We start from the raw sequence: 11,333 nt of genomic DNA on the forward strand, positions 1-11,333 counted from the left end.
CTCGCTGCATTTTGATCATATCCACCCCCTATTTTTCCCATAATTCCCCCCCAGATCCGTGCTCTAGTCCCCTCCCAACTTCATGTCCCTCCCATTTTTATAATCCATTGACTCTGTCTGATTTGTGCTTCTCACATAGACATGGGTGTGGAGCCACCCACTGGAGAATGATCTACCTAATAGGGGTCACATCCCCCAAAGAAAACGGACTCTCCTACTCCTTCCTGGAAGCCTTCAACTGTCAGTAGCGCCTCAGCTAGGGGTGGGGCTTATGAGCCCCTTCCTGTTTTATTCGTGTTTGTTGATTGGCCCGATGTCGTGTTCATCTTGTGTGGGCAACCGCAGCGGCCAAGCGCTCATGAGTGCTGTGACTCGGTCATGTCCACAAGACATGGTTTCAATCTGGTCCTCCATGGCTTTGGCTCTTAGAGTCTTTTCACCTTTCCTGAGATGTTTCCTGAGCTTCGAGGGAGGGAGTGTGCAATAGATATTCCGTTTATGACTGAGGACTGCGTGGTCCGAGCGTTTATTCTCTGCCCTTTGATGAGTTGTGGGTTTCTTTGCTAATGGTTGTCTACCGCACAGGGTCAGGCATGGTTTTGTACTCAGAGGAAGCCAGTAAGATTTAGAAGCCCTGTCCTGCTTGAGTGGGGGCAGTTCTAGGCTTGCTTAGTTATCACCATGGGGTTGGGGGAAAAGATACACATATTACAAAGTGGAAAAAGAGCTAGCTAGGTTCACATTTGAGAACATTCCTGGATCATTCGTCTAAGCATCAGAAGAGTGAACAGTCTGCACCCCTAGAAGGCCAAATAGGTCACTGCACAGTTAACTGGGATTTGGGATCAGAGGTTAGGGCTGGTGTCCTTCCTGCTTTTTGCGTTTATTGAGGCAAATGTGACCATGAGGAGAAGGACAGCGTTTCCTTAGTTCAACATTGGTCTAGTAGTGTGGGAAGCAGCTGTGGAAATTATAAAAAGGCAGATATACAAAAATAATTTGTTCCAGGAGGTGGTGGTGCATGCCTTTTATTCCAGCATTCAGGGAGGTAGAAGCAGGCAGATCTCTGTGAGTTCAAGGCCAGCCTTATCTACAGAGTGAGTTCCAGGACAGAGCTACACAGGGAAACCCTGTCTCTGTGAAAAACAAACAAATAACCAACAACAGACAAACCAACAAACAAAATTTGCAATAGAAGAACTCTTCATGAGATGGCTAAAGGTTCACAAAATAAAAATAAAAACTACCAAGACTGTCTCATTTCCTGGAAAGGCTTACAACAGTATTGGGGCGGGTTTGACAGATAGGAACATTATGGTGACATGGAAGGAAAGGCTTAGAGTATGACTGGCCTTTTCTCTTGAGAAAGGTCAGAAACTTCAGAAATCCCTGGTGAAGCCCAAATGGCCCGAGAGACAGCATGACTTTCCCCAAAGACACCTTGTCTAGCTGAACTGTACGTACTTAGAACCTCCAACCCCTTCTCACGCCTCAATCTAAACAACAGCCCCATAGCTCCATCTTCTACCCTTCCTTACAGAAGGAAATTCTGCTAACTTTTAACCGTGTTAGCTGTGCCCTTCGAGCAATGTTAAAGAAACAGGAGGGGCGTTTCTTGTAACCTGTGGAGAGATAACTTGAGAAGCAGCAAACTCCTACACATACCTGTGATAGAGACGCCAAAGTATTTGCCGGGCGGTGATGGCACACGCCTTTAATCCCAGCACTTTGGAGGGGAGGCAGAGGCAGGCAGATCACCGTGAGCTCGAGGCCAGCCTGGTCAATAAAGTTCCAGAGCTGTTAGCACAGAGAAACCCTGTCTTAAAAACCTACAAAAAAAAAAAAAAAAAAAAAAAGCCCAAGCCCATGCTAGGGTACACCTCATTCTTTCCTGAACACCTCTCTTTGGACCCGCGTTTCAGATCCAAGTTAGAAATGTCTTTTAGTAAATCCCCAACTCTGCTTCATATTGGCTTCATAATGGCTTTCCGCAGATTTCTTTTCTCTGTCCAGGAAGGGTCCAGGCACCTCCGTCTGTATTACCTATGACAGTGTGACAAGTGGGGAAAGGAAACCCGAGTCTAGTCCTCTGAGGAGTTTTAAGAACAAGCACAGATCATTTTCTTATGTTACTTGACCACTGGAATTTTGCAGAGACAGCCTTTTGTTTTAAGAACAATCTTTCAGTCACTACAGGGCTTTGGAAGGCACCCGCTGCTCCATGGTAATGTTGCTGATTTTAGAAGATTTTTCTTCTACCGAGTGCACTCTCAGGGAAAGGAGGCTGCCGAGTTGATCTAGCTCCTCAGCCACAGTTCTGACAAACGTCTCTTCTGTTGAGTCTACAATGAAATCAGGGAAAGGTCAGTGCTAATCTTAACAGGAAAAAGGCACTTAGTCATGGCAGGTCTGTTTTTAAAAACTGGTTTTTGTAAGTTTGAAGACAATTGAGATACAACGCTATGTTTAAAGTCAGCGTTTAACAAGATCCATATTGATTGGTTGAACTCTTTTCTCTTTCTTGCTCTCTCTCTCTCTCTCTCTCTCTCTCTCTCTCTCTCTCTCTCTCCTTCTCTGTCTGTCTGTCTCTCCTCTGTCTTTCTCTTTCTCTCTCTGCAATGGGTACTTGAAAGCACAAAGGAAGTATGCATTAAAACAGTCTATTAAAACATCAGGTCTGGAACAATCAGTGCCCTCCCCTCCCTCCCTCTCTTCCTCCCTCCCTCTCCCCACTCTTCCCCTTTTAGAACTAGAGGTTGAATTCAGAGACTCAAAGCACATAGGTCAGGGCTCCATTTCTCACCTGTATGCCCAGCCCTCATTTCACGCTTTATTTTGAGACAGCATTCCATTAAATCGCTCAAACCGGCTTCTGCCTTACTCTGTGACCCAGACAAGGGTAGAATTTACAGACCTCCTACTGCAGCCTCCCAGCTACTTGGGACTGTAGGCCTGGCAATTGCCTTCTTTAAATACCAGCTTGTCATAGCTTAGCAACTTAAAAGAAGCTCTTTTATTACGTAGTAAAACTGAAAAATAATGCATTCTAGACACTAAAGATATTGGAGGGCTTATTCTTTATGATAGCGATTTTATAATTTCATCGTATCTATTCTACAGGGATATAAGATATGAACGTTAAGGATTGTCAGGTGGGTATGGTGGTACAGATCTGTAATCCTAGAATGTGATAGGCAAAGGGCAAAATAAAAAAAAAACAAAACAAAAAAACTATGCGTTCCAGGCCAGTTTGAGCTACAAAGCAAAACTTTAGGTAAAAATAGACAAATAAGAAAGAGAGAGAGAGAGAGAGAGAGAGAGAGAGAGAGAGAGAGAGCGAGCCACAAAAACCTCACTGGGTAATTCACTAGATCTAAACTGAAAAGCTAATTTAGTTAACAAAGAAGGAGCTCATTTGATAACACTGAGAGGGTTCTGTAGATTAACCTCGGTCTGGGGGGATGGCTCTGTGAGAGATGCTCTTGCTGTATGAGTCCAATCCCTAGCAGGCGGGTACAAAAGCCAGGGTGGGGTGCAGGCTTGTCATCCCAGCATGGGGGAGGCAGAGACAGGGGCACTCACTGGCCGGCCATCCTGACCAAACTGACAAGTTCCAGACAATCGAGAGACACTGTCTCAAAGGGCAAGGTGGAGAGTAGGCACACACACACACACACACACACACACACACACACTCACACTCACACGCTACCCAGACAGAATTAAACTGAAATCCCGTCCTTACCATTGACTTCATTCGCAGGCTTGCCGTCCTTTGCCTTGTAGCATGTGGACTCACTTCTTCTGTGAAGAGAAGAGTAGATTATTGTCTTTTTCTTTTAATTAGAAGCTCATAAATGATTGTGAATTGGAGATAATGGTTTTTTTTTAATTAAAAGTAATTTATTGCTCGCCGCCAGCAAACAGAGTCTATTTGAAACTATGCGGCTACCAAGAAGCTGTGCTTGGCTCCCGTTGTGCATGTGTGTGTTATCCACATATACGCAGGTGCCTGTGGAGGCCAGAAGAGGGCATCAGATCCCCTGGATCTGGAGTTACAGGAGATTGTGAACTATGGGACATGAGTGCTGGGAATCAAACTAGCTTTTAACTGCTGAGTCATCGCTCCAGCCCCAGAAACAATAATTTTGGAGTTCTAGTTTCAGTAAGTTTTAAATTGTTCTGTTTTAAAGGGACATTAATTAGCTGTTTGCGACTTCAGCATCGTGAAAAGAAATTAAAGGGCTGCTTATGGCTAGACATCCTCTTTTCCATCCAAAAACGCGGGCAGCACTCAGCAGTTCAGTGCCCGCTTGTAGAAGGAGCTGGACCAGGGACTGTAGGAAACAGAGATCTAGTCAGGCATGGTGGTGCACGCCTTTAACTCCAGCATTTGGGAGGCAGAGGCAGAAGGAGCTCTCTGAGTTTGAGGCCAGCCTGGTACAGAGCTAGTACCAAGAAAGCCAGGGATTTATTACACAGAGAAACCCTGTCTTGAAAAACCAAAAACCAAACCAAAAAAAAAAAGAAAAAGAAAAGAAGAAAAAAAGACACCTAAAAAACAGAGTAATATTTAGTGTTAGAAAGACAACACATTCATGTAAAAAGTTTATTTTTATTTTTTCAAGACAGGGTTTCTTTGTGTAGCCCTACCTGTCCTGTGACTCACTTTGTAGACCAGGCTGGCTTCAAACTTAGATATCTGCCTGCCTCTGCCTCCCAAGGGCTGGGATTAAAGATGTGCACCACCACTGCCCGGCAAAAAAGTTATTTATTTATTTATTTATTTTGGTTTTTCGAGACAGGGTTTCTCTGTGGTTTTGGAGCCTGTCCTGGAACTAGCTCTTGTAGACCAGGCTGGTCTCGAACTCACAGAGAAAGGCATGCGCCACCACAGCCCGGCTAAAAGTTATGTTTTTAACATTGCCTAAAAGGTACTGTAAGTTAAGTGAAGACTGAATGGTTTCCGAACACTGAAGAGGGAGCTGTCACTGCTATGCTACCAACGCCTACTGGGTTGCCTTGCCCAGCCCTGACGTGAGGGCTTGCGCCTCGTCTTATTATATGTTGTTATGCTGTGTTTGGTGGACTTCTCTGAGAGGCCTGCTCTTTTCTGAAGGGAAACAAGGAGGAGGAGGAGAAGAAAAGGAGGAGTGGATTTTTGGGAGATGGAAGGTACCGGGGTACTGGGAGCAGTGGAGAGGGAGGGGAAACTGAGGTTGGGATATATTAAACACAAAAGCCAACATCAACAACAACAACAACAACAAAAACAAAGACTAGTTTGAAAAGGCCCCCTCATCCCGACCTCAGAGACTGCAAAGAAGGCAGCTTATCCAGGGTGAAATGGGCAGCCATTTAGTAGCAGCCGCTGATACCACGTAGGTTTTGAGAGTCAGCCTCTCTCAAGGCATTTTAGCTTCACGGTGAGGTGCTGCCGCCGAGAACAGCGGTTTCGCTGTATTTCCAGCTTTACCAGAGAGGTAACTGTGCTTCAAAGGGGTTTAACCATGTGTTCAGATTCACCCAGGATGTGATCCACACCCAGGATGCGATTCTGGGGCTTTGGGGGTCTTGGCTAACAAACTCTGATTTCTCTCTGGGCCATCTCAGGAGGTAATGTGCTCACCACCAATGCAGCGAAATCTTCTTAATCATTCTGAACTAGGACAGAATGTGTGTGTGTGTGTGTGTGTGTGTGTGGTCACTGGTGAAGTAACACAACAGACTGAGTTATGAAAAAATGTATTTAAACAGAAGCATAAAAAAAAGCCAATTTTTCCTTGGACCAGAGTACTGGGATGATCAAGGATTTTATATTTTATATTTAATTGTTCTTCATATACTTATGCATGCAAATGGCTTCCATATTTAGATTGTTGATTTCTAGGCTATGTGTGTGGCCCATGCCTGTAATCATAGTACTCAGGAGGCTGAGGCAGGAAGATCACAGAGTTCAGGGTCTGGACTATGTAATGAGACTCTGTCTCTAAAAGTCACCATCAACAAGCACAACACTCAAGCCAAAGAACCTCGTAAGTTCTAATTTCAAATTTCTGTCTGTTTTTGTTTCATTGAATGCAATATTGTACACACACACACACACACACACACACACACACACGCGATTTTAAGAAGATATGGGATGCAAAATACTATATATCATAAAATAAGCAGAACATAAATGTGTAATGTATGCTATACTTTTGTATAAAGCATATAATATAATTAGACAATATGTAACTTGTATAATAATTGCATGAGAAAGCCTACTTTGCACTTGGTTGTTTTGCATGTCAGCACTCACCGTTCCTCTCCATCTAGTAAGTTGCAGTACATGCCAATCTCCTTCTCTAAACACGTTTTGATGCCCAGAAGCTGCTCATGCTCCAGCTTCTGCCCCTCTGTCTCAGTTCGGATCTGCTGCAGCTGCTCCTCCCGCCCCCTGATCTGCTCCTGGATTTGCTGGAGTTGAGCGTAGTAATTCCCTTCGGTCTCAGCCAAGGAACTCTCGTAGGACTGTTTCTGAAAGAACAGCAGAGAGACGTGCTGGAGAGGGCGACATGTCCACATGCGTACGAGGTGCACGTGTTTTCAACCAAAAGTCAAAAGTGGCGGGATTCGTAGAGAAAAGAACGTTGACATTTGGGATTGGTGTGTCAGAAGTAATGTTTGTGGATGCAATTCCTGTCACTTAATATATTGTAGTCCCTTAATTATGGGATTCATATTACTTAATATAGCATATTCTAGTCTGTTGAAATAAGAGCGGCGTTTTTATATACATTACATTTAATGTTTTAAACATTCATCTTATAGGGGCTGGAGAAATGGCTCCGCAGTTAAGAATACTTGTTGCTCTTGTGGAGGACCTGGGTTCCCAGCACCTTCATGGTAGCTCTCAACCATCTGTAACTCCAGCTCTAGGGGATCTGACATCCTCTTCTGAGCCCACAGGCACCAGGCACATATACAATATGCATACATACATGCAGGCAAAACTCTCATAGACATAAAGTATTAAAAATTTCCAGTGTACACATGTATTTACATACCTATGCACATACAATGTTAGGTTTTGGATGTGGCTTGAGTATGTCCCCTTAAGAATTTATGTATCTGAAACTTGGTTCCAGTATGGTGATATTAAGCTATGCGGGGACCTTTAAGAGGTGGGGCTAGCGGAGGAGGTGGTGGTGGTGGTGGTGTTAAGAAGTCACTGAGGGCCCTGCTCTTGTTGTAAGTTGATTTGGTTCTAGTCAGACACTAGTTAGTTCTCCAGAGAGAGTTATTTTAAAAACAGTTCTAGCTTCGTGTCTTATGCTCAAACTTTTGTAATGATGCCACTCACCATGATGTGATGTTGCCAGGGAGGGCCTTGCCACAGTTGGGGTCATGCTACCTAGATTTGCAGCTTCCAAAATCGTGAGTAAACAAACCTACCCCCCCCCTTCTTTTTAAAACAAAATACCCTGCTTGGGGTGTTTTGCTGAGGCAGTAGAAAGCCGGGAGACGGACAGCCCCGTTCCGTTCCTACGTACTATCGCTGAGATGGACTGGAGTTCTATTTCCAGAGTCTGCAGGTTGCGTTTCAGCTCCATCAGCTCGTTTCTGGCCGCCGTGGCTGCTCCTGCATCATCTGAAATCTGTCGCTGCAGCGTCGCGCTCTGAAGAGGAACGGACACAAGGATTAGCAACCCGCTCGAGCCCCCTCCGGTGTCCCGGCCGCGGATATACCTTCTCTTTAAAGCAGGCCTCCGCATCTTTGCGGTTCTGCTCAGCCAGATCTTCGTATTCAGCCCTCATGTTGTTCAACATGGCGGTTAGATCCACGCCGGGGGCCGCGTTCATCTCCACATTGATGGTCCCCCCTGATGCGTTTTGCAGGACTCCCATTTCCTGGAAAGAGGTAATCATTAATACCCAGGGGGAGGATTTTGATTGACAGCCACACCCTGGTATGGAACGGACAGTGGGCGTGGAGAAGGAAGCGGTGTGTGAGGCTGTTCTGCAGGCTTCCTTACCTCCTCGTGGTTCTTTTGGAGGCATGTCAGCTCCTCGCTCAGAGCCTCACACTGGATTTCCAAGTCGGTCGTAGAAAGCGTCAGCTCGTCCAACACTCTGCGAAGACCGTTGGTGTCGGCCTCAACACTCTGGTGTAGAGCAAGCTCATTTTCATACCTTGAAGGGTACGAAGGTGTTTTAGGATTGTGATGACCAGTGGGGTATAACGTGTAAAGACACTTGGTAGGCTGAGGGGTAGGTGTTCTGATTCTGTGTGTATTTCTGAGGCTTTGTGCCATGTCAAACTATCAAGATAGTTTGAGATACCTATTAGTTTATAAGTACAATTATTTTTGTGGGATTTTTTTTGCACATGCGTGTGCATATGGAGGTCAGAGGTCAATATCGGTGTCTTTCTTAATAACTTGCCACCTTCTTTTGTGAGATAGGATCTCTCAGTGAATCTGGAGCTCACCAGTTTGTCCAGACTGACTGACCGTCAAGCCCCTCCTGTCTCCACTGTACGAGCACTGGAGTTACACATGCGTGTTGCTATTCCCTTCTTTTTATGTGGCTGCTGGGGGTGTGAACTTAGGTTTTTGTGGCAAACCCTTTATCCACATCCCAACCCCTAAAAATACATTATTTTAGAGGTGTTACTTCTTTACAGTTGATCTTGGTCGTCCAATAACATATCAGAATAAACTAGTGTCAGATTAAAAAAAATTATGATAGATCTCTTTATAAGGATGTATTAAATGCTACTTCTTTGTTGATCTAGAATGGCTTCATTAAAATAGTTCTTTTTGGGAGGTTAGAGAGATGGCTCAGTGGTTAAGAGCACTGATTGCTTTTCCAGAGGACCCACATCTGGTTCCCAGCACTCATATGCTGGCTAACAGATGTCTGTCACTCTGATTTCAGTGGATCCGATGCTCCCTTCTGGCCTCCAAAGGTACCAGGCACACAAGTCATGCACAGACATACATGCAAAGCACCCGTATACATAAAATAAAACACATAAAAAAACAGGCTTTCAAAGCAAAAGACACACTCTCTAGTGCGACTGTAGTCCTTTAGCCACTATTAATAACAATCTCCACTTTCACCTACTTCATCTTGAAATCATCAGCTGTGAGCCTGGCATTGTCATTTTGAAGAATAAGGTTGGCGTTACAGGCGGTCATAGAAGCAATCTGAATGGGACAGATCAAAGGACATTCCAACATCAGCGTGAATCTGTCTCAGATATCTATATTGGCGTCTTTCTTTGGACACTCAAAGAAACTTGGTTTGGAGTGGAACTCAGTGGTAGAGCTAGTACCTAGCGTATTAGACAACACCACCAACAAAAATCACGAATAAAATTCAGATAAGGAGCCCCACAGACTTCACTGTTACTCATCGAAAAGTATGAATTAAATATCAAAAACAAAAAAATTAATGCAGCATCATTGTGACTTTACATACTAGGAGAACACTCTGCTACTGAACTGGGATACTGGATGTATCCCCAGCTCTCGTTTTAGTTTTGATTTCGAGATTGGATCTCATTAAATTACCCAGGCTGGCTTCATACTTGTGATCTTTCTGCTTCGTCCTCTAGGGTGGCTGGGATTCGGGACCTTATCTCCAGGCCTGGTTCAATTCTATTGACGTTGAAGCTATTTCTCTTTGACTATTTGATTCTACATTTTTTGAAAAATTATTAAATACCATACTTAACTCCGGGAACAAAGAGTGGGCAAATTCCACACCCCATACAATTGGTAAGTACATTTGAAATGAATGAAAGAGTTAAGCTTAATTATGATGAGAGCCACAGGCATGCTGGGCAAAAGCTCTACTATTATATCGACTATATTTCTAGCTTTTTCTTTTAAATTGAGATAGGGTCTCTAAGTTCCCCGGCCAGCCTCAGCCTTGTGATCCTCTGTCGCAGCCTCCTCAGTAGCTATGATTAGTGAAGTGTGCCACCACAGCCCACTGCTAAATACTTTCCAGGTTTCCTTTGCTTTCAGTTGTGTCCGCCCCGTGCCTACAGCTACAGGATGGGGCTCAGCCGTTCTTACCTGTCTTTTCAGATCCTCGATGACCGAGAAATACTTGCTGTAGTCAAAGTCGAGCCGACGACCGCTGCCAGGCCCGAATTTCTCATACCAGTCCTCGATCTTCTTCTCCAGGTCAGTGTTGGCCTCCTCCAGGGCGCTCACGTGGTTCAGGTAGGAGGCCAGGCGGTCGTTGAGGTTCTGCATGGTCACCTTCTCATTCCCAGACAGAAGCCCAGACTCGTTGTTAAGGAAACCAGCGCCGTTCGCCCTTCCTGACACCTCGTTGCCGTTGCCAAAGCTTCCTCCAGAGGAGATGCCCCCAAGGGTGCAAGAGAAACTGCTCTCAGCTCCAGGCCCAACGCACACATTCCCAGCCACAAAGCCTGCCCCTCCCCTGGACAGCCTGACAGACCCGGCTCGAGAACAGACCCTGGAACCCCCGGAAAATCGAAAAGACATGGCGACAGGACAACCCAGCGACCTTCTTCCCGAGAGAGGTGCAAAGTCAAAGTCTATCTTCCACGGGGTGACAGCCCCACTGGCTTTTATAGGATTCAATCTTAGCTATGCTGATCTGTAATAAAACATTAGTCGTATCCTAATTGCTATTTTTCATCATTGGGTGATTTTTAATAGTGTCCAGTAGGTGGCAAAGAGCCCCAAGGATATTTTTTATATATGAAGAAGGTGCCAGGGTCGGTGATCCTAATTCATAGGCTCACCATCTTAGTAAGACTAAATCATAGCCCCGTAGATCACAGCAGAGAAGCCATCATTTGTGCTACCAAGATGAGAGTTTACATCTTTTTGACCCCTGGAAAAGAGCAGAGACCCTGCTTCCCACCAAGAACAAAGAAAGATTTGCTCCCTGTGGGGTAGAAACGCACCAAAGTATCTCAGTTGACTTGACTGGGCATTCTCCTTCCTACGGAGACGAAAGCTCTCCATATTTAGCGATCTCTTGCCAATAAGAATTCTTGACTTCTTCTATTTTTGCACATGCACGTATATGCATATTCACGGGTGTCTGCGCCTGCCGATGCACGTGTGTGTGCATGTGTGTGCACACAGGCGGGGCGGCCACAGGACAACCTCAGCTGCTGTTCTACCATTTACCTGGCTTGCTCTTTGAGATGGGGGGGTCTCATTGGTTTGTAGCTTGTGATGTAGGCTAGGCTTGCTGGCCAGGAAGCCCCAGGATCTGCATGTCGGGACGGTAAGCGGAAATCCAAGACCCTGTTTTTTTTTTTTTTTTTTTTTTTTTTCACGGTTCCTTGG

General features: G+C 45.1%; 1 protein-coding gene across 1 annotated transcript; it reads right to left on the reverse strand.

Annotated features, from left to right (window-relative positions):
* Positions 1 to 1,108: 1,108 nt before the first annotated feature.
* On the reverse strand, positions 1,109 to 10,586 carry LOC126510362 (keratin, type I cytoskeletal 26). The gene is made up of 8 exons (XM_050156899.1): positions 10,077 to 10,586; positions 9,118 to 9,200; positions 8,025 to 8,181; positions 7,738 to 7,899; positions 7,542 to 7,667; positions 6,308 to 6,525; positions 3,746 to 3,804; positions 1,109 to 2,342 (listed from the first exon to the last, which is right to left on the reverse strand). Exons 1-8 carry the CDS (start codon positions 10,512 to 10,514, stop codon positions 2,191 to 2,193), a joined length of 1,395 nt encoding a protein of 464 aa, XP_050012856.1. The 5' UTR covers positions 10,515 to 10,586; the 3' UTR covers positions 1,109 to 2,190.
* Between the last annotated feature and the right edge of the window lie 747 nt (positions 10,587 to 11,333).

This window comes from Alexandromys fortis, unplaced genomic scaffold, assembly GCF_014885135.2.
Source record: "Alexandromys fortis isolate MF-2015 unplaced genomic scaffold, M_Fortis_MF-2015_v1.1 scaffold_31, whole genome shotgun sequence".
NCBI classification, from domain to species: Eukaryota; Metazoa; Chordata; class Mammalia; order Rodentia; family Cricetidae; genus Alexandromys; species Alexandromys fortis.

Excerpts from the sequence above, each read along its gene's own strand:
- LOC126510362 (XM_050156899.1), bottom strand. The coding sequence starts at position 10,514 with ATGTCTTTTCGATTTTCCGGGGGTTCCAGGGTCTGTTCTCGAGCCGGG. Across the intron at positions 8,182-9,117 it reads GCTGATGATTTCAAGATGAA|GTATGAAAATGAGCTTGCTC; the intron begins GTAGGTGAAAGT and ends GTACCCTTCAAG. Across the intron at positions 7,900-8,024 it reads TCCAAAAGAACCACGAGGAG|GAAATGGGAGTCCTGCAAAA; the intron begins GTAAGGAAGCCT and ends ACCTCTTTCCAG.